The 23,837-nt window shown below is 40.3% G+C and overlaps 1 protein-coding gene across 1 annotated transcript; it reads right to left on the bottom strand.

Annotated features, from left to right (window-relative positions):
* Positions 1 to 1,928: 1,928 nt before the first annotated feature.
* On the bottom strand, positions 1,929 to 23,633 carry ARHGAP11A (Rho GTPase activating protein 11A). Its single transcript, XM_004609548.2, has 12 exons — positions 22,729 to 23,633; positions 20,466 to 20,536; positions 13,479 to 13,575; positions 12,455 to 12,708; positions 11,741 to 11,904; positions 11,456 to 11,602; positions 9,611 to 9,685; positions 8,514 to 8,681; positions 6,777 to 6,906; positions 5,480 to 5,588; positions 4,810 to 4,948; positions 1,929 to 4,509 (listed from the first exon to the last, which is right to left on the bottom strand). Exons 1-12 carry the CDS (start codon positions 22,855 to 22,857, stop codon positions 2,945 to 2,947), a joined length of 3,048 nt encoding a protein of 1,015 aa, XP_004609605.2. The 5' UTR covers positions 22,858 to 23,633; the 3' UTR covers positions 1,929 to 2,944.
* Between the last annotated feature and the right edge of the window lie 204 nt (positions 23,634 to 23,837).

Genomic DNA, 23,837 nt, shown 5'->3' on the forward strand with positions numbered 1-23,837 from the left:
ACTAGTTCCAAGGTAATGAACATAAAAACAGGAACTAAAAAATGTATTTCTCTGAGGAATTTGGTAAAGCAAACATCTGATTACTGAAAACTCATACAAACACACACTGCAAATCTGGTTAGAGTAGAGGTGCAATGCTATTCTCTTCTAACTCAACGTCTGAAAGATTTTTGTAGGGTGTAGGATAACATAGCCTCAGGTAATTTAGGTATTGGGTTACTCCCTTTACAGTGCTCTATTCCTGCTTATTTGTAACTTCTTTGTGTTCTATTCACTTGTAAATGTTTTTCTCTTCTCCTTGAATCCTTTGCATAATTTATTCAGAGCTATGTCCTTTTGTATGGACACAGAAAGACTGTAGCAAATGCTATGCTTTTGTAACCTAGGAGTCATTTGACTCTACACTATATTTTCCTCCTGGACATCTGTTCTTTCGACCAAAACCTCAGCTACCCTTATTTCCTAGCACCCCCCAAAGCAGGGTCCCAACGAGGGATGGGATGGACCCAGGGCAAGTGGTGAGTTGTGTGCTATTGTGGCATCGAGGTGGGCCTGGCCAAAGCGCCTAATGCTTAACTATAAGAGCTTGGTCATGGACAAATGCTGTCATGATCCAAATAGTGATAACTAGATTTGGACCCTGCTAGGGTTAGAAATGATTAATCTGGCCTGAATCTGTGGCAAGATGTTGCCAGGAGAGCTGCCTTGCAAGCCTCAATGTATCTCTTGCTATGTCCATCCAAAAATAACTAGTATTAAGATGTGAATAAGTTCCTGGACTAAGGAAAGGAGAAAAACCTTAAGAGGTTATTTTATCGGCTGGCAGTCAGGAAGGGCTTTCTTCTATTGCATTTGCTAGCTGACTGTGTGTAGCCTAGAGGGCAAGGTGGGAGAGACAAGTAGGGGGAGAGACTAGTGAAGGAGGATCGAGCAGCAGATCCAGAGAGGACGGAGCTAGGAGTGCAGGAGATGAGAAAGATGGAAGACTGAATAAACGGTAACTGATCAGCAACCAGCTTTGTCCTCATTCTTCCTTTGCCTGCCCTTGGCCAACAGCTGTCCCAATCCAGCCCATACACAGCCGTTCCAGAGCACCAAACACGGGCGGTGAGATAGAGCTGCCTGGAGAGCCTGCCAGTGCACATGCCCTTCGGTGTGCAGTTTTTTACAGTAGGGGACATCTGCTTGTGCTGGTGGTCATGCAGAGCTGGGTATGAAAACTGGGTTTTCTGCATGCAAAGCATGTACTCAGTCTCATGAGCTATCTCTCTAGCCCTGAACATGAAGTTTTTTCCTTATCTGTCAGCTGAGTCTGACATTCAAGCAGGTCTGCAAAATATCCAGTGTTGATTCTGCCCACATTTCTTCCTCTGAGACCTTGACAGTACCCTCTATTTAAAATATCAGTTTACAGTCATGTTAATATTTAATATTAAAAGTCATTATTTTATAGTGGCAGAGCTATGTAGTAGCTATGCCTCTACTAGTTCTATTATTGATATTCTTCTTTCTATAAAGATCATTTCTGAGATTCCAGAGGTAGTTCAGTGGCAAGGTACAAGTAAGAGGCCATGAGTTCAATGCCTGGTGCTTCCTGCAAGCACTGACCATGATCCTGGCAACTCTGATGTCTGGAGCCATAGGGCCACAAAAGAGGGTCTAACCTCCAGAGCATCCCAACTCTGGGCAGGAGTTTGAGCAGTATGTGCCAGGGCACGTACTGGTGAACACAACAAGATGTGTGACCCTGGGGAGCAGAAGCAAATATGTGAATCCTTGATCATATCAAAAGCAGCAAAGGAGGTAAGGGAAAGAAAAAACAAAACAATAATTTCTAGTAATTTAAAATATAAATTTAGATTTCTTTGACTATTGGGATCAAATTCAAAAGAAAATTTGATTTCATTAAAGACCCAGGCAAGTAATTTTCCAAAATGTTATTTTTAATGTCTATGCCAAATAAATAATTTACACACAAGACAAAATGGTCACAAGTTTTCATAAATTCCAAAGTAGAAGAATCTAAGTTTAATGCACAGAGGTACATCAACTATTTCTAAAACCAAGACCAAGCATCTGCATATAAAAAAAAAAAATCACCATAATTAAAATTTCCCAAGTTAAATTTCCTCAAAAATGTTTTGAATATTATACTGGACAAATGGATACAAATGCATTTGTGCAAATTAACTTAAACAACAGTATGGCTTAAAAATCATCAATTACTTCTGCAGTATTATCCTATACGAGCCCATATTATCCTATGAGTTATTATTCTGCCTTGGCAGTTTTCTTAGTTTAAGTGAACATACTGTATACACCTACAGGTAATATAAGCCTATTGACTCTGTCCCCAAATACAAAGACTTAAGGTAGGTACCGATATCAATTAATTTTTAGGGATCTTGGTAAAGATAACAAATATTAATACAATCCAAGAACTAAGATTTAGTCAATATGTAGCTCAGAGGTTGAGGGTATGCCATTTGCATGTAAGGTCCTCAATTTGGTCCCCAGCATACACACACATACATACACCCCCCCCCACACACACACTCACACACACTTACACTTTAGAAAAAGTAATTTGCCTGTCTCTTCCCTTTTCATAACCCAAATTTCGGACTTAGAAAAACAGGAAATAGGCACAACTCATTCCACTCTTTCCATACTTTATAAAACTCATAATATCCCACAATTTCTAATAAATCCAGTTGTTTTACAAAGTATAACCTCTGCTTTAAAGATTACAGTTAGTTTAAATACTGCTATCATTATGGGGGAAAAGAAGCCAGTTGCACAGCATAAGGATTTAAACTGCTTATACAGCAAAATTTAAATTCATTACATGATCATCCTGAGCTACAACATGCAGATTATCCCGAAAGTCACATCACAAATTGGCAATGTTATGTACATTAATCAGTTAAAAACCATCTACTCATTACAAGTCTACTGGTTTACTTGTTGGTAGTAGTTGAGTTTTTCCAATAGGATTTTTGGGAGAACCTTTATACCATATCCTTTCTCTTTCTGAAGGCTTCCAAAGGACCTGGTTATTTATCGCAGGAGAAAAACCCCTATTATTATTTACAACAGATTTTAAGATATTTTGATTTGTCAGATCATCCAAGGGAACCTTAATGTGACTATCAGCTATGACTTCCTGTTTACAAACTCTGGAAGACCCAAGAGAAGTCACAGAGTCCGGGTGCCTCTTTATCTTTGACAAAGACTTAGAAGTTAACTCCAAGCGTGATTTTGAAACTGCATCAACATTTGACTGTTCACACAATGTAGACTTCTGTTTTTTAAGACTTAATTTGCTGTGCGAAACAAAATCTTTCGATGTACCTTCTATACAGGAAGAAAGAGCACTTTCACAGCTCACTGCTTTGACCAGAGGAGATGTGGCATCACCGTGAGCTGACAATTTGCGCCTTACTGGTTGCCTGTTGTATTCCAATAAAGAATTAATTCTTCTGACAGACTGACGAACAGGTGTACGCTGAAATTTAAGAGGTGATTTAACTTTTGTCCTATTTGGCTCATTTAAGGAAAGTTTGTTAAACCACTGGATATGGTCTGAAACCCTTCCATGCTCTGTCGTATGTAAACTTTCAGGAGCCATTTTATCACCGATTTCCACCAGTGACTGCTTACTAATTCTCATCGGCCTAGGTTTGGATAAGTTTGTCACGGTACAAGTCTGCTCAGAGGAAGGGGTGTTAGCTGCGTCCTCCTCATTCTCCTTAGAAGCTACACAATTCAGTAAATTCTCTTCAATCACATCCTCATCCTCCTTTATTTCAGCATTTAGCTTATACTTTGGAGACTGCTGTTCCTTTATATTTTCATCACTAAGAAATTCTTGTTCACTAAAATAGTCAGTAGGTATCTTTGAATGAATGCTTTTTTCAAGTTCTATCTTCATCTGAACAGAGTGACACTTGATAGTTGCTTCTTCAACCAACTTTTGAGTTTGATGTGCTGAAAAACTGCTTTCATCCTTACTGTTGTGTTCATTTGATTCTATAACAGTCAAATCATTAGTTTCAAACAGATTTTTCTCTGGGCTATATTCTACAGAAGATGCTTCACTTAACTTTACTTCCCCAACACTAGTAACTGGTGACTGCCCAGGATTCATCAATGAATGAAGATTACTTCCAGATTCAGAAAATGCTTTCTGAATTTTTACCAAAGTTTCTGTCGTCAAATTGTTTTCATCTCCACTAAGAGAGCTTCCGGTGATGCTGTTACTATGCTTACTGTGTATATCAGAAGGGGTGAGTTCATATGAACTAACAAGTGACTTTTCAACCATTATATCAGGCTCCAAAGAAGAGTTTGCGACCTCAAGATTTCTCTCTACTGGAGACACTTCACTTGCAACTATTTCTTGAAAATGTGAATTGCTAGGTCCTGTCCAAGACATCCGGTAACTTGTTGCATCCAGTCGCTCTGGGGTCAGTAAGTTTTCCTCAGACTTACTAATCTTTTTAGAACCTAAAATAAATCAGTTCAATGTTTTTAATAATTTATATTTGACTTAGTTTTGAAAGATTACCCAAACACATGGCAAATAATAGAACGATTTCATTGTAATTAAAAAATTTATACTAAAGCATTTTAGTATAAAAATATTTCTAAAATTCCCATTTCTAAGTATCCTCTACTTATATACTGCAATGCAAATATTTTCACCATTCAAACATGAATTTTTAATTTCAAGAATTATGTTTTACTATCAAAAAGCAACTAAGTAGGCTTTTGGGTTAAAGCTCTTACATTATCATGCAAATGTACCTTTCTTTGTTAATCTTTCATCAATATCTGGGCTAAAAAGTAGACCCGTTTTTACAGATTCGATTCCATTTTTTAAACTTTGTTGATTTGCAAGTCGTCGCCCAACATTTTCACGTCTATTCATACCAGAACAGTCATTCTAAACAGAAAGGAAAAAAAAAGTTATGGTTGCAAATGTAGTACTGGTGAGAACTGATCAGCCTGAAGTTAGGATTGTCTAATGGTCTGGAAAGAGCATCGGAGAGAAAGTGAAGAACTAAAGACTACCTGTATGGTTTTGGGACTAAGAGACTGTAAGAATGAGCTACCATACCGGCATAGTGAAAACTGCAGGTAGAAGTACGGTTGTGAGAGGTGGAAGGGTGGAGAAATAGTGGTGGCGACTTCTCATGCTATTCATAATAAGCATAGAAAATAAATTATTTAGCATCTGCCTGTGGCAGACAGGCTTGAACGGTGGGAAGGTGTAACGGCAATGGGATTGGTGTTGAAATATTGAATGCAATCAATTAATGTGAACAACCTTATGAAAATAAAATTTAAATTTCTTTAAAAAGTGTGGAATAGAGTAAAGTGGAACAGTAGCTAGGGAAGAGAACATAGCCAAAAGCCCCAGGCTCCAGCTTGATCATGATATTATGAATATAAAGGACTAATGAAAGATACTTACAACATCTTTGCTACTTCTCCCCAGACTAAATTTCAGACGAAGAGATCTTCGAACCTTTTCTTTACGGCTGACTTTAGGAGAGAAACAACCAGCTTTCCCTGATTCTACCCTAAGAATAGAATGTAAAATATTAGTTTAAAGAATAAGGACTACAGAAATTTTTGCAAAATGTAATTTTATAAAAAGCCTAGAGCAAATCAAATTGCTAGTAATCACAAATACAACGATAATTCCCCAACTTTAATTTTACTTATAGAGGATATCATATATGAATATATTGTTTCTTCATGTAATAAAAATGGCCCTTCCCATTTCTCAAAAGTCATTTAGTGGGTTTGGAAAGATAATACAACAGGTAGGGCACCTGCCTTGCATGTGCCTGACCTGAATTCAATGCCTGGCAGCCCATATAGTCCCCAGAGCACTGCTAGGAGTGGTTCTTGAGTGCAGAGCCAGGAGAAACTCCTGAGCATTGCCAGGTGTGTCCCAAAAACAAAACCGAAACAATAAAAGTTACTTAATCACAGAATATTAGAATAAACTACCTTTTATAATTAACAGGAAAGTTAAAAATTATTATGTTTTCAAAATAAAATAGGGCATTATTTATTATTTGGACCACACCAAATAATACTTAAGGGTCATTCTTGGCTTAGTGCTCAGGAAACCATGCGGTTCCAGGGATCAAACCTGACCTCCTACACACAAAGCATTTTTTTTTTTTTTGGTTTTTGGGTCACACCCGGCGATGCACAGGGGTTACTCCTGGCTCATGCACTCAGGAATTACTCCTGGCGGGGCTCGGGGAACCATATGGGATGCTGGGACTCGAACCCGGGTCGGCTGCGTGCAAGGCAAACGCCCTACCCGCTGTGCTATTGCTCCAGCCCCACACACAAAGCATTTGTATCAGTCTATTGAGCTCCATCTGCAACCCATAAAATAGAACTTTAAGGATCTCTCCACCCTTGGAGAAGCCCGCCTTCTCTCTTGAGTGCATTACTCTGTCTCTCTTACTCTCCACTCTCCCACTTATCTCTTCCTCCTTTCCTCCAAAACCTCCAATACGATCTGTTTAAGTAAAAATAAATAAATAAATAAACTTTAGCAAGAAAAGTGGAACCCAATTAGGAATCTTTCTGTAAGGGATACATCAAGGGTATTGGGTTAATAAGGTATAAAAGCAAGGAAATTTTTTAAAATTATAATTCAAATATTGTCAATAAAACTCAATTTTTTTACTAAATACATATACCAAATACTGATCCAAGAAAACAAAATATCCTGGATAATGTACCTGCAAATTTTTTTGTTTGCAATTCTTTTACTTCGCCTTGGAACATCTGTACCGATCAGATGGTTTCCAGTGATGACTATCGGAGAGACTGAACTCTGTGATGATCCTTCTGAGCTTGTGTCAAAGTGAACTAAAGAAAACCCCAAAATATGCAATATACCACATTACTTATTTTCTTTTCAAGTATAAGATATAAATCACAATTAGATTTATCTTCATTTCTATTCCTCACCAACAATAAAATCATGTAATTTCTGGTTAGGAACCTCTAGGACCAAATTACCCAGCAAAACTTTAAAAAAGTCATTAATTTTTACTTTTCAGGTTCCATCACTTATTAAATGGCTTTAGACTTTGACGTTGAATTCTCTAATTATAAGTAACACTAACATAAAAATTCAGTAAAGTATCTTATATATAATACCAATGTTCTTATGAAAAATGAACTATCAGAAAGTCACTTGGCCCCTGCCATGACCTGTGCTAACAAATGGTTGTCCCAGCTGTCCATTTTACTAAATTATTTTATGTAATATTACATTATTTGATTATTTGATATAATATCACATCACAAAACTTACCAAGAAAAAAATTAGAAAAAAAGTAAAACTGATAACTAGACTTCGATTTCAATTTTGATTTAAATTGGAATTGTGCCACCACACTGCAAGCTCTGCCAAGAGGGACTCCTGAGCACAGAACCAGAAATAAAAGCACTGCCAAGTATAGACCCCCCTCTCCCCCAACAAAAGTCAAAAGAAGGTACACTTAGAATATATGTAGTAATATAAAATGATCACACATGCCAGAAAACAAGTATAACTAGAACCTCTAAACAAACCACACAAAACAATGTTATTTTATTCAACTTTTCCAATGAACAGTAGGCTTGTGAAAAACTTACAAAACAGCTAATTAAAATGCAACTACTTGTGTTGTCTAAACTAATAAATATTATTATTATTTATAAAGTATTCCCCACACTTTGACTAAATGCAAAATAAATACACAATGGGGAGTTATGGGCTTACTTGGTATTTAACTTAATTTTGAGTTGAGCATACGTTTAATATGAGCCAACTTGTATTCTGCCCAGCCAAAAAAGGCCAACTACAGTTTTAAGACCACTTAACCAAAAAATCTGGTTCTTAAATGAACACGAATATTTTATTCTCCAGAGATTTTTGATTAGACACATTAGGAACTTATCTTTCAACTGGAAGAAAGTGGCTGAACTTACTGTAAGGGACCCAAATACAATACTTGAGAAATAGTGTAAAGTTGCTAAAACTTTTATGGATTTTTCTTAAAAGTAAAAATCTTTAAAAATTTTTTTATTAAGGCATCGTGATTTACAAAGTTATCCATAGTGGTATACAGAATAATAGGAAAAAGAAAGGTAAGATATCAAAGGGGAGATATCTGGGTTATGGTTGCCCCTAGAGTGTAGGAATGAGAAGGGCAGGGGAAGAAACAAATGGAGGGAGCATAAGCGGTTAAGGGGCAGGGGCCAGGGCCTTGGCACACAGGCGTGTGGTATATCTATACAGCGAAACAACTGAGCCCATATTACTCACTCAACCCCTAACTCTCACAATAGGCATGGCTAAAAGGCACAGTCACATGGCATTAATCATTATACTGGATGTTTATTTTAAAAGTTCGGGGACTTTAAGATGAAACAGCACTTTGCTCCAAGTTAATGCTTAGAACCGAATCATATAAATTCAATTCTACCTGATACCGGCGTAGAACTGCTACTGAAGAGATTACTTGGCAATAAATCAAAGTTAAAATTGTGCTTGATGGACTTCCTTTTCTTACTTGAAACACCATGAGAAGAATCTATTGGCAGCTTACGTTTACTATTTGGTGTAAGAATCACTGGGGATACAGACTGCTGGGCTGAAAAGACAAACACAAAAAACTTCTAACTCTTCCACAGATTTCATAAAATACAAAGCAATATATATATTATTTCTTATGACACTATGACTTAAAATTGACCAAATAATGAAGTAATGCTTACTCAAAAAATAACATAAAAATAAAGTGATGACAGTGATACAGTGATATAATAAAAAACATTAGTTTATCTTTTCATCACAACTACGAATAGATTGACAGTAAACCTTCTCACCTACATCCTCAGTTCATTATATTCAATGAAATTAGCAATGCCACAACATGTATCATAGGAAAATTAAAACTATGGGCTTGCTCTTCAAGCCCATGTTCTATCTTGAACAAGAATATCCCTTGCTTGTCTGCTTCTTTGCTTGCATATTTCCATTCTGGAGAAGCCTGTGTTCTTTCTTGAACACAACTTTTTTCCTTTCCCCTAACATCTTTCTAAATAAATGTCAATAAAAACTACCTTGCTTCACATAACAAAACAAAAACCCCAGTCCCCCCACCCCCATGATATTATTACTCAAAGTGAAAATGAAAATGTTGCGAAGAGCCAAGATTCTTAAACATAAACCAAATGTTTGGAACAGCATAAGGAAAAGTCCCTGACATACCTGGGCATGCCCCCTAACTCAAAAAAGTTCACCTTAAAAAACACTAACATGAAGAATTATAATGAGAAAGTTAAAAAATTGAACCTCAACATTAGTTTCTCTTTTCATCATAACTATTAATAGATTGACAGTAAACCTCACCTACATCCTCAGTTCATTATACCCAATATAAATAGCAAAGCCACAACATGTACCATAGCTAAATTAGATCCATTAAATATATTTGGGCCTTATCACATTAATTATAATAAATATAGCTATTTGCAAAATGTGTAACAATTTCCATTTAAATAAATACATAATACCTACCAATTCTTTCATGTTGTGGTGTAATAGAGGGTGTTCTGTTAGATTTAAGTTTATTTAATGCTCCACTAACAAAATCTGAAATTAAGCACAGATAATCAATTATCACTTAATGCTCCTTTAACCAATAGTTCATATTATTTGAGATCTTCTCAAATGTTTCTGTCAGCTTATTGGTTTAAAGTCACTAAATGTCACTTAAAAAAAATTATTCCAAGATAGAAATAAAAGCATATGCCTGTGGTTCAGGGGCCATACTGGTAGTAGCCAGGCAGGGGTTATTCTCAGCTTAGTACGTGGGGGCTGCTTCCAGCAGTGCTGGGTGGATGATGCAGTGCCAGGGACTAAAGCTGGACCTCCTGCATGCAGTGCACGTACTCTACTCTGTTGAACTACCACTCCAACCCGAGGGACCCATGTTTATACCTTTTCTCACTTAGATTCTCAGAACACTCTAAAAATGTAAAGCAAGTGTGTTTAATGGACAAAAGGTACAGAAGAGGAAAGCTTGAAAGGGGGGCGCCAAAGAAGAAACACAAGAAGGTAATATAAGCCAGAAAATGAAAAGTGGAATGATAGCTAATCACAACTGGTTATATTGCTCAAAAGATAAGAAGAAACTACGGGCCTGCCATAGAGGCAGGCAGTGGGTGGGAGTGCGGGATGATAGGAGGGAACCTGGGGATACTGGTCCTGGGAAACATACATTGGCGGAGGGTTGGCTGTTGGAATACTGCATGACTGAAATCCAATCAGCTTTGTAAGGGTCTATTTCAGTGACTTAATTAAAAAGTTTAAAAAAATAAAGAGATAGCACTGTAGCACTGTACTCCCGTTGTTCATCGATTTGCTTGAGTGGGCACCAGTAACGTCTCCATTGTGAGACTTGTTACTGATTTGGGCATATCTAATACGCCACAGGTAGCTTGCCAGGCTCTGCTGTGTGGGCGGGATACTCTGGAATACTCTTCATAGCTTGCAGGGCTCTTTGAGAGAGGGGAGGAATCTACCTGACTGCATGCAAGGCAAATGTCCTACCCATTGTGCTATTGTTCCAGCACAAATAAAGAGATACGAAATTTTTTAAGGTAAGTTGAGGAAGAATAGCTTAAAGGTGCTTTTTTTTGGGTTTCAGTCATACAATGTTCAACAATCACCACTCCACCTGTGTACATTTCCCACCTTCAATGACCCCATTTTCCCTCCTATTGCTCTCCCCCTAGCCTGTCTCTGTAGCAGGCGCTCCTCACCCTACACTCCCACTGGTTCCCACTCCCTCCCAGCACTTGAGGCAGTCCAACCAGTGGACCAATACTTCTGACCCTTGTCTCTACTGTCCCTGGGCACTAGACTCATAGTATTATTTTGTTATATCCCAGAAATAGGCCTCAAGTATTTTTGATCAAGGATATTAGAAGCCTCAATCTGCAATGATGGAAAATTTGGTCCTTTAAAATTCTTCCCAGAAAACATGTCTTTCATTATTCTAATCCTTATGATGAAGGGCAAACTCAAGTAATGTTGAAAGACAAGATTATTCTTCCCTACACAGATCCTCCTTTATAGCACCCTTCTCCTCTGAATAGGATCCAAGTGTTCTGAACGGCCATACAGGTTCCCTTGGTTCTGCCTGTTCTTCAATAAGGTTCAGTCTGAATCCCTCTTTCCAGGATCATCAACTCTGTGAACATTTTTTCCTTTGATGGTATTTTGCTTGTGCTAATGGTGAAGTTTTAAGTTTAAAATGTATTATCATTTTTACTTTTCACATGCATACACCACAGCATATGACTTTCCTTGTTAGATTAAAAAAAAATGCAGTAATTATAAAATCTAACTGCCACTTACCTCCTACACTTTGTCTTCGCTTTCTCTTACAGTCACCAGGAGTTTCATATTCACCTTCTTCAAAGCCTTCTACTGATGGAGTAGCACAGAGACCATCAATACCCAACATAGTTGGGATCTTTTCCAGAATAAAAACTGGAACATGCCCTAAAAAAATGTTCACAGTTAAAACCTTTACTCCCCCAAAACTGTTTAAATAGCATATAACAACTTTCTAACAGTTGCCTGCAGAATTCACTGTTCCCTGTTTAAATAAATCCTATTAATAATGCAACTACATCTTACCAATTTCGGAAGCATAATCAATAAGAGTCTGGACCACTGCAGCCTGCACTCGGAGTTTCTTTTCAGTGTGAGTAGACATCTTCTCATGTACTTCACTTGTCTGAAGAAGGTTCGGTGCAAATATTACCGCAAGATTGCTGCTACCCATTTTATTCTCACTAGACCTTAAATGAAAACATTTTATTAGATGGATTTAAAGATTGCAATAGTTAAGATAAGATATTGAGCATATTTCGAAGGCCTTTTTATCAGTTATGCACAAGTGAACTGCCTTTCATCTCTCAACTATATTACTGCTTTGAACAGAAGACAGAACAAGAAACATACAGCCTTTGTGTGCTTAAGTAGACATTGTAATTTGGCTTCAAATTCTGCTCTCCACATAAATGCTTTTAAGTAATTTTCAAATACAAATAAATATATTCAAAGTATAAGAAGGTAGCAAGTATATCTGCACAAGTAGATTCACTAGTGCAGGGGATGGGGAAGAGTTCCATTAAAGCATTCATTAATGATGATAAAGACAGCAAGGAAATGTTAAAACATTTGGTATACTGCTTCTTAAATTACACAGGGTACACATCATCTAATAAGAGACTGTTACTAGTTTTTACATGAATTTTATTTCAAATGAAGTTTTCTTGTCTCCATGAGACATCTAGCTATTTGAGAAAATTAAACTGTCATTCCCAAAGAGTTTTAATTTCCACTTACCGTAGGGAAACATTTCTGAGGAAGTTAAAGAAATATCTTAATATTTCAATTGTGTGGTCAGTCATAAGACAGGAGATCAACAATGTAGCTTTATTCTTCTCTTCTAGTCCTAACTGTTGAGCTTTAAAAAATGCTTCATGCAAATCAGCTGGGAGAATGGGCTCTGGCAATTCCCTGAAAAACTGTTTAAGAAGTCCTGCAATATCACAAGGAGGTGCAGAAGAAAGACAACTTTCACCATGGTCCAGTTTATTCTGAAAGAAACATGATAATCTTCATTATTTTCTGGGCTTAAAAATTACTAATAGAACATCCTTTTTATACTCTAAGGAGTTTTTCTTTAATAGATTCTTGCTAAATCTTGTTTTAATACATACTACTCCTTATTTCTATTACTCCTTTCTAAAAGGTTAAAAACAATTTACACCAAAATTCTTTTCATATAGAACAAAGACCATGAATGTGAAAGTGTTCTGCCAGTTTAATACATCACTTGACATTGCTTGACTATGGTGATCATGTCACGATGCATATCAAAACACAAAGCTGTATACTTTAAACACATATCTTGGACTGGAGAGATAGCTCAATGGGCTGGACACGTGCTTTGCATGCAGGTATGAAGGAGGCCCAAGTTCAATCCTCTGGACACCATAGACTTCCCCCAAACAAGGTCCACAATCAATCCTGGGCACTGGTAGGGATGCATCACTCCCCACAAAATAGTAAACATATTTGCCAATTACATCTCAATAAAATTGAATAGGGGAGCCAGAGAGACAGCTCAACAAGCTCAGTGTAGGCTTTGCAAACTAGAAGCTTGGGTTCAATTCCAGGACTACTGGAAATATAGGAGCAAGCTTCCAAGTATCCCCAACCTCCCCAAAGTGACTGAAAAAAGATTATTCTGCCATAAAGCTATTTCTAAGTTAAATTTCCGGCAATAACTTACGCAAACCTTCTAACTATTTTAGTCATAACATGCCAAAAAGTATTACACATGAAAAATCACATTTCAGAATACCTTTAGTGCTTTTAGACGAATAACAGATCCTGATTTTCTAAAAAGTCCTTCTGTATGAAGATGCTCTTCTAAAGATGTGCAAGCATCAACAAGAAAGCTGAAAGAGAAATCTTTTTAGGCCAGATAGACATCTTACCACATTCTTTATTCTGCCAAAGTACTGAAGCAGACAAAGCACTGCATCCCTTTAAGAAGTTCTGAGGTTGGCACTGGAAAGAGTTCAACGGGCTGAACACATGTTTTGAGTATAGGAGGCCTGGGCTCAATAATCCCCAGCACCACCAGGTGGCTCCAAACCAAAAACAAACAAAAGAGTGATAATATTATAAATCCCTTTAATCTTTGTGATAAAAGGTTATTTTCAGTTGTCTTTGCTTCCTAACTTCTTCAAGGTGCATCAACTTACCTTTTCCCACTACTCTTCTGGTTTTCCTGCTACCTCCTCTATCAAACTCCCTTTCTAGTTCCTTTTCATTCTGAGCTCCACATGCTAGAATGACCTGGGACTCGAAGCATACAGTACCAGGCGCTTACTCTGTTCTACCCAGAAGCTGGATGCTTCTGAAAATAAAAATGTGCAGAAATTGTTTAACAATGCACTAGTGTGTTTGCAGCAGGATGGAAGAAAGGCTTCCATCTCAGCGGACTCATCCTAGAGATGAGGCAATGCTGAGAGACTGAGCAAATGTCCTGGGGTTGCTTAGTCGCTGGAGGCAGAGTCAGGAAGGAAGAGACTTAGTCTCAGCTATGTGAAGTCACAGCCTCCAAAGCCTTCTTTCTCTCCATGTGTGAGTTTATGCAATACTGGCCAAACTACAAGTCAGGGATTTTTCCCCTTACTCAAACATTACACCTTAGAAAGCCGGATATACCCCAGTTCTTACAATCCTTCTCAAATTTAGTGACATGTCCTCACATATTATACTGAATAATTTTAAGCAACTAACGTTGACTTTAATCAGTTGGTACAGATGATATCAACAAATCAGAATGGAAGTTAGCTAAGAGCAATCGATAGAACTGTGCTAGAGCACAAAAGCAGGTCACAGGGGGGGGAACTGATGAAAGACTTTTATGGGAGGTGGGGGTGGGGTGCGTGTGTTTTATAGTCACCGGTATTCCAGGTGAAACTCCCAGCTCAATGTCTGGTGATCATGCAGGGCCAGGATAGAACCCCAGGTTCCTACAATAAAAGCATGTGATGAAGCCCTTGGAGCTACCTCCCTAGCCCCAGAAGTGCTTAACAGACAAGAAAGAAAAACTCAGGCAAAGAAAGCATGTCAAAGATCATTATCACTGACAATGTGACTGCATGTCTAAATGCAAGAAACCATCATCACAGATATTTCAGAAGGAAAATAATAAATGGCTACCTAGTAAAGCCTGAATGTAAATCTACAGGCTAAAGGAAGAAAAATATGTTCAAGGGCAGTCAAGTGCTCAATAAACAATTGGGCAAGCATCATGTTGAAGTGCAAGTTTTTAAAATATAGTAACCAGAATGAATCTTATTTTAGATAGTGAAAATTCACTAGGAAGAGCTAAAACTATATGCATTTTTTGTCTAGAGTGATGGTACAGCAGGTAGGGTACTTGCCTTGCATGTGGCCAACCAGGGTTCCATCCCTGGCACCCCATGTGCTCCCCTGAGCACCTCCGGGAATGATCCCTGAGCTTAGAGCTGCCAGGAATAAACCCTGAGCACCTCTGGGTGTGACCCATAAATCAAAACAAAACAAAAACCCAAACAAAAACAACAACAAAAACTTTAGAAAAAGTTTTAAAATTTTTATTTTAAGATGCAAACTTGCCTAGTAATAAAAATATTAAAGCTGACACTGCATTACTTGGCATATTATTAACTATGATCTTAATTGTGACAAAAAACTGGTAAGGCGTCCCGTGCCCGCCCGAGGCAGCGGGACAGCTCGGAGCACCCCTCAGCCCCGCCGGGCAGGTCTCAGTCACTCGCCCACCGGGCCTGAGCCCACCCTCCCCTGTCCGAACAGGTTAGGGGCGTGTCCTCTCATTAGGGGTGTGGCCTCAAAGTGGGCGTGGCCTCTTTCCAGAGCGGTGGCCGCTAATGCGGCCGCAGATATTTTTTTTTACCATTCCATGCATTGTCCTTTGGCCACAATTGATAGAACCCATTCCTCCGAAGATCTCCCTGATCATCTTAGTTACTATATGTTAATACTCAACTAACTGTCAATGAACACATCAACTTGCACAGAAAAGTCCTTTTTCAAAAGAGCATAGCCCAAAATCTTCAGTTGAGGTTCCTCCCAAGCTAACGAGAGCTCCAGATAGTAAAGCCCATAACAACATGAAGAAACAGAGAAAATCCCCACCTCCAGGAGAGAGCCAAGAAAATATCTCACTAGCCTCAGCAGCGACCTCCCAGAAATACACCCTCCTCTCAGATAAAGAATTCAGAGAGGAAATTGTGAGGATGGTTCACGAACTCAAAGAAACTATGGAACGAACATCCAATAAATTAAGGGAGGATATGGATGCAGCATTGGAACGCTCCACCAAGATAACCCAGGAAGAAATGAGATCAGAAATTTCAAAGCTACGAACAGAAGTCACACAACTAAAAGAATCAGTAGATTAAATTAAAAACTCCGTAGGAGCCCTCAATAGTAGAATGACTACAGCCGAAGACAGAATCAGTGAGCTTGAAGATGAGCTGCACAAGGCATATAGGCAACAACAAATAATGGTAAAAGACCTCAAAATGGCTCTAGAGCGAGTTAGAGTCCTAGGGGATGACCTCAGGAAAAACAACATAAGAATCATGGGAGTGCCGGAACCACACAGAACCAATCCCAATGAAAAAAAAAAACACCATTAAAGACATCATTGCTAAAATATTCCCAGAGCTAGAGAATGCGGACATCCAGATACAAGGAGTCCGAAGGGTGCCAGCTAAAAGGGACCCAAATAGAAAATCCCCAAGGCATATCATAGTCAGAATGATGGATGCCGTGGATAGAGACACAATACTGCAAGCAGCAAGATCAAAGAAGGAGATCATATACAAAGGTGCACCTCTGGATAGATCGACAAGAACAACACTCAGCAAGGAAACGATGGCCCTGGAGGAAGAAATGGAGGAGACAGGGCTAACAGACCTATACAGGGCTATACACCCCAAAAAGAAAGAATACACATTCTTTTCCAGCGCATACGGAACGTTTTCCAAAACAGACCATGTTCTGGGCCACAAACTATACCTTAATAGAATTGGGAAGATAGAAATTGTATCAACTATCTTTTCAGACCATGATGCACTGAAGATGGAAGTTAATCACGCACAGACGCGGAGAACCAAATCAAACACTTGGAAATTAAACAACTCACTATTGAACAATGAGTGGGTCACGGAGGAAATCAAGGAAGAAATCAAGAGATACCTCGAAGCAAATGAGAATGAAGACACAAGCTACCAGAACCTATGGGACGCAGCTAAAGCTGTGTTAAGGGGAAAATTTATAGCTCTGCAAGCCTTCCTCAGAAAGGAAGAAAGGGCCTATATAGATAGCTTGACTTCGCAGCTCAAGATCTTAGAAGAGGACCAGCAAAAGGAACCCAAACCAGATAGAAGGAAAGAAATAATAAAACTTAGAGCAGAAATTAACGATATGGAAACCTGAAAAACAATCCGTAAGATCAATGAAACAAAGAGCTGGTTCTTCGAGAAAATAAATAAGATTGATAAACCGCTAGCAAGACTCACAAAGAAAGAAAGAGAGAAAACCCTAATAAACCGAATCAGAAATGAAAAGGGGGACATCACAACAGAAACCAAGGAGATTCAAAGGATCATCAGAGACTACTTTGAAAGTCTGTATGCCACGAAGCAAGAGAACCTAAAAGAAATGGATGAATTCCTTGACTCCTACAATCTTCCAAGACTGAGCCAAGAAGACTTGAAATACCTGAATAGGCCCATAAATATCAAGGAAATCGAAACTGTAATCAAAAGTCTCCCCAAAAACAAAAGCCCAGGTCCAGACGGATTCACTGGCGAATTCTTCCAAACATTTAAAGAAGACTTGTTGCCAGTTCTCCTCAAGCTTTTCCAGGAAATCGAAAAGACAGGAACCCTTCCGAACAGTTTCTACGAGGCACATATCTCCCTAATACCAAAAGCAAACAAAGACACCACTAACAAAGAAAACTATAGACCAATATCCTTGATGAACACCGATGCGAAGATCCTCAACAAAATACTAGCAAATAGAATCCAACAACTCATCAAAAAGATCATACACCATGACCAAGTGGGATTCATCCCGGGGATGCAAGGATGGTTTAACATTCGGAAATCAATCAACATAATCCATCACATCAACAAAAGTAAAGATAAAAACCATATGATCATATCAATAGATGCAGAAAAAGCATTTGACAAGATCCAACACCCATTCATGATAAAAACTCTCACCAAAATGGGTTTTGGAGGAACTTTTCTGAAGATAGTCAAAGCCATCTACCATGAACCTATGGGAAGCATTATCATCAATGGAGAAAAACTAAGGGCTTTTCCTCTAAGATCGGGGACAAGACAAGGATGTCCACTCTCACCACTTCTCTTTAATATAGTACTGGAAGTATCAGCAATAGCCATCAGGCAAGAAAAAAATATTAAGGGGATTCAGATTGGAAAGGAAGAAATCAAGCTCTCACTATTCGCAGACGATATGATACTATACCTAGAGAAACCTAAAAGCTCTAGTAAGAAACTCTTAAAAACAATTGACCTATACAGTAAAGTCGCAGGCTATAAAATCAATACCCAAAAATCCATGGCCTTCCTATATGCAAACAATGAGACAGAGGAAAGGGACATGAAAAAAGCAATCCTGTTCACAATTGTGCCCCAGAAAATCAAATACCTTGGAATCAGCTTAACTAAAGAAGTAAAGGACCTCTACAAAGAAAACTATAAAACGCTACTCCATGAAATAAAAGAGGACATGAGGAAATGGAAACATATCCCCTGCTCATGGATAGGGAGAATAAACATTGCCAAAATGGCAATACTCCCCAAAGCATTACAGATTTAACGCGATCCCTATAGGGATACCCATGGCATTCTTCAAAGAAACGGAGCAAGCAATCCTGAAATTTATATAGAACAATAAACGCCCATGGATAGCTAAAACAATTCTTGGGAAAAAGATGATAGGAGGCATCACCCTCCCCAACCTTAAACTCTACTACAAAGCGGTAACAATTAAAACAGCATGGTACTGGAACAAAAGCAGAACAAGGAAGAGATACGAATGGCCAAAAGGCACATGAAAAAGTGCAGACCAATGGAACAGGGTGGAATATCCCCATACACAACCTCAAATGTATGATCATCTAATCTTTGATAAAGGTGCAAGAGATGTGAAGTGGAGCAAGGAAAGTCTATTTAACAAATGGTGCTGGCACAACTGGACAACCACATGCAAAAAAATGGGCTTAGAACTCGACCTGACACCATGCACAAAAGTCAGATCAAAATGGATTAAAGACCTCAACATCAGACCACAAACCATAAGGTACATTGAAGACAAGGTAGGCAAAACCCTCCACGATATTGAAGATAAAGGTCATCTTCAAAGATGACACGGAACTAAGCAATCTAGTAAAAACAGAGATCAACAAATGGGACTACATTAAACTAAAAAGCTTCTGCACCGCAAAAGATACAGTGACCAGAATACAAAGACTATCCACAGAATGGGAAAGGATATTTACACAATACCCATCAGATAAGGGGTTGATATCAAGGGTATATAAAGCACTGGTTGAACTCTACAAGAAGAAAACATCCAACCCCATCAAAAAATGGGGCGAAGCAATGAACAGAAACTTTACCAAGGAAGAGATACGAATGGCCAAAAGGCACATGAAAAAGTGCTCTACATCACTAGTCGTCAGAGAGATGCAGATCAAAACAACCATGAGATACCACCTCACACCACAGAGACTAGCACACATCCAAAAGAACAAAAGCAACCGCTGTTGGAGAGGATGTGGGGAGAAAGGGACCCTTCTACACTGCTGGTGGGAATGCCGGCTAGTTCAGCCCTTTTGGAAAACAGTATGGACGATTCTCAAAAAACTAGAGGTTGAGCTCCCATTTGACCCAGCAATACCACTGCTGGGAATATATCCCAGAAAAGCCAAAAAGTATAGTCGAAGTGACATATGCACTTATAAGTTCACCGCAGCACTGTTTACAATAGCCAGAATCTGGAAAAAACCCGAGTGCCCTAGAACAGATGACTGGTTGAAGAAACTCTGGTACATCTATACAATGGAATACTATGCAGCTGTTAGAAAAAATGAGGTCATGACGTTTGCATATAAGTGGATCAACATGGAAAGTATCATGCTAAGTGAAATGAGTCAGAAAGAGAGAGACAGACATAGAAAGATTGCACTCATCTGTGGAATATAGAATAATAGACTATAAGACTAACGCCCAAGAATAGTAGAAATAAGTACCAGGAGATAGTTTCCATGGCTTGGAGGCTGGTTTCTCATTCTGGGTAACTCAGGGAAGGGACCACCAAGTAAAATGTGGTTGGAGGTCATGTGGGGGAAGGGTGAGGCGGGCGGAATACAGACTAGAGACTGAACACAATGGCCACTCAACATCTTTATTGCAAACCACAACACCTAATCAGAGAGAGAGAACAAAAGGGAATTCCCTGCCATAGTGGCAGGGTGGGGTGGGGGGAGACGGGACTGGGGAGGGGGGGAGGGATGTTGGGTTTACGGGTGGTGAATGGGCACTGGTGAAGGGATGGGTTATCGAACTTTGTATGGGGGAAGCATGAGCACAAAGATGTATGGATCTGTAACTGTACCCTCACGATGACTCTCTAATTAAAAATAAACTAATAAAAAAAAAATCTTAAAAAAACACACCTCTAAAACACCAGCTTGAATTATTTATTTTTCATTTCAAACTTTGCTTACCTTGGAATTTGTCCATATTCTGGTACAACAGAATGGGGCAATGAATTCAAAGGTACTCCAAATATTTTGCCCTACAATGACAAATTCAGTTACATATTGAATATTAATAGGTTTTCTTAAATATTAGACAAATAAAAAAACCCTCAGAAAATAAAAAAGAAATAAAGTATCAGATACGATATAAAGAATAATTTCAAAAGCAACAGTTAACTAAAGCTGGCCTTTGAATAACAGACAAAGATCTTAAGTGGATTTTCTTGCAAAGAGACAAAGTAAAAATGGTTAAAGTGTACTACTGATACAAGAACCAAGTTTTATGACCTACTTTTCCTTTTATTTTGGTTTTGGGGTTCCACCCAGCCATGCTGTGCTCTGGCTCAGGATCACGCCTAGCCAGCTCAGGGGACCATATGGCAGGGCTACACATCCCTGTTTTGCTAGGCCCTGTCCCTCTTATGATTTTCTAAGTAACACTTTTCTCCAGCTTACTTCCATTATAACTAGACAGTATAAAACAGGTAACACATAAAATAGGTGTTGACTACTATCAGTAAGACTTGTAGTTAACCGTTGACTATTAATGGTTAAAAATTTTGGAGAGTCTCAAGTTAAAAGTGGATTTTTTGGAGCATCTTTTAAAATCTCTCAATCACTTAAGTCCTCAATTATGTGTTATTTGCAGGTCAACTTCTTTATACTAAACATGCTAGGCGGGTCAAGATAAAGTCTAAGTCCCCAAGCAATACAGTAAATCCCAACACTCTCCAACCTCCATAATAAACAAACAATGCTTATGCGTAATCAGTCCAGATGCCAGAGCTCCATCTGGCAGTATTGTTTAACAGTTCTGTGCTGGGACCTGGGGATACTGAGGTATCCACGCAGTACTTGGGGTGGGGGCATGCTGTGCAGGGGCCCAAACCCAGAGCTTCATATGTGACAGACATGTGCTCCACAACTTTAACTCATTTACCTGGACCCCAGAATCTGGTGAGATGTGGCGGGGTTGGGGACGGGGGGACACAGGAGGACCAGGGTCTCATCCTACAGGGGCTTAGGGACTGTGAGGTGCCAGGTATCAAACAGGGGTCAATCGAATGCCAAGTCAAGCACCTCAAGCCCTGCACTACTTCTCCAGCCTTTTGGATATTTCTACCAGGCTTTCTGGCATCACTATCAACTGAGAAGCAGACCATTATCACAACAATCATTAATCTAGTAAGTGGCATTTGACAGGTATTGTGCTAGTCCTATCTAAGGACCTTATTGTCCTTTCAAATCCCCTAAACAACCCAAGCAGAGATATTAGATATTATTCCCACCTTAAAGAGTACTTAAGGAGCTTAGGAAAATTAAACAAACAATCTCAAATCAAACAAGGCAGCAGGGATCAAGTAGGATTCAAATTTAGGTAAGACTCTAAAGGCAGTAGCCAGTTTCTTAAGGATTAGAAAAAAAAAATGACCGTACAAATTCACAAATTTCAAAATTAAACCATACCTGAGAACTTGGAAAGTCAATTTTATAATCAGAACTACTGATGTTTTTCAATTATTTCTAAAATTCGATTCCACTTCCTTGTCTTCCGGTTCATTAAAATTGTTCTTTTGTCCCACTACCCCCATCCCCCCAAATATTGGTGGTGATGGAGGGCGCATTTTTCATCTTCTTGCCCACGTGCTATTTGTTCAAATTTAACTCATTGGTCATATGGGAATGATAGCACAGCAGGTAGGGCGTTTGCCTTGCAGGAAGCGTACCGAGGTTCCATTCCTCCGCCCCTCTGGGAGAGCCGGGCAAGCTACCCGTGGTGTATTCTATATGCCAAAAACAGTAACAAGTCTCATAACGGAGATGTTACTGGTGCCCGCTTGAGCAACGGGACGACAGTGATACAGCCATTTCTAAGGATCACAGGTTAGAGAACATTGGCATTTGGTGGGCAGAAGCCAAAGAGGCTGCTTAAAAAAAAAAAAAAAAACCCTCCAAAGTACAGAGCAGCTACTTCCCTCCACCAAAGAACAAGTTAAACCAGCAAACGTGCAGAGAAGGAAAAACCCAGCCCCCTTCTTCCAACGACCCAAAGTGCCTGGAGCCAACCATTCTTGAGACGTCAGCACTTGAATCGAATTGGTCACACTTAACCGCATCCTAATAAACCTATCCGCAGGACCAGGTGGGGAGAGAAGGTACTAGCGCTTCTCTCTCCCCCCTCAAGTCCGCTTCGTTCTGCGCCCCCCACTCCCCCACCAACACAACGTACCGCTATTTCCGTGACTGCCGTGTCGTGTTTCCTGCGATCGCACTGTCCCCGGCCACTCTTGACCTTAATGCCGTAGACCGCGCGCAGCTGCTGCACCAAGGCCAACCTCAGCAGCCTCGGGTCCCACATCGCCGCCGCCCCGACGCCCCGAGGCAGGGGCTGGCTCCCGAGCCTCCGCCGCCACCAAGTCCTCCAGCTCCCACACGCTCCCAGGTGGCTGCTGCTCGGCCCCGCTGCCTCGCGGCCGCGTCTCTGCCTCCTCCGGGTCCCAATCCCTGCCACTTCCAACGGCTTCCCCCGCCCGCCCCGACCCTCGATCCACTTCCACCGACCTCCTCTGTCCCTCGGACCCAGCCACACCTCGCCGTCCTTCCACTCACGCCCGACCTTCTCTCTAGTCACCCGACCCTTCCAGTCACTTCCACCCACTTCCTTTCTCTCTCTCTCCCTCTCTCTCACCCCGATCCCTTTCGGTTTCCTCGCACCGCGCCTGTTACCTGCTTCTCGCTACTTCCGGCCACCCCCGCAACTTGCTCCTTACGACCCCACACCTTTCTCGGCTGTTAGGAAGACGCTTCTCCTCGCCCCTTGGGCCCCCCGCAGCCAGCTCCCCTTAGATGTTCCGGTCCCCGCGCCCCCGCCCTCAGCGCAGCCGCCGGACCAGCCGGGCTGCACTGGCGCCTCTGCCAGCCCCGGTTCCCGCCCGGGCTGGTCGCCAGCGTCACGCCGTTTCACAGGCCGCTCCTTCCCTCCTCCATCGGCCTGCCTGCGTTCCCGGCTCGGTACATCCCTGCGCGATTACTGAAGCCAGGCCGTTGTCCTCATGCCTCCGCCCCCACGCCCACCACCAGGGCTCGGCAGACGCCCCAAGCCGCAGCGGCCGCCACAGCTTCCGGCCGAGACGAGGCGAGGCTCAAACGGCAGCGCCAAACAGCGCTCTGCACTCCGATTGGCTCGCTCCCTTTTCAAAATCAGGACCTCGGCGGGGTGGCCCAAGAAGTGCCTGTATCCCCCGGGCTCGCTGCGGCCAACCCTGCGGCCACAAAGGCTGTGATAGGTAAAAACAAGAAGCGTAAAGAAAGGTGAGACCTATTTACTTCTTCATAGGT

The sequence above is a fragment of the Sorex araneus genome, chromosome 3 (assembly GCF_027595985.1).
Source record: "Sorex araneus isolate mSorAra2 chromosome 3, mSorAra2.pri, whole genome shotgun sequence".
In the NCBI taxonomy this organism is placed as follows: domain Eukaryota; kingdom Metazoa; phylum Chordata; class Mammalia; order Eulipotyphla; family Soricidae; genus Sorex; species Sorex araneus.

Bases quoted from the DNA above. Each gene is read 5' to 3' on its own strand.
- ARHGAP11A (XM_004609548.2), bottom strand. From the start codon at position 22,857: ATGTGGGACCCGAGGCTGCTGAGGTTGGCCTTGGTGCAGCAGCTGCGC. The intron at 13,576-20,465 runs GTAAGCAAAGTT...TTTCTCTTTCAG, and splicing joins GAATATGGACAAATTCCAAG to CTTTCTTGTTGATGCTTGCA. The intron at 11,603-11,740 runs GTAAGATGTAGT...ACATTTTTTTAG, and splicing joins TGATTATGCTTCCGAAATTG to GGCATGTTCCAGTTTTTATT.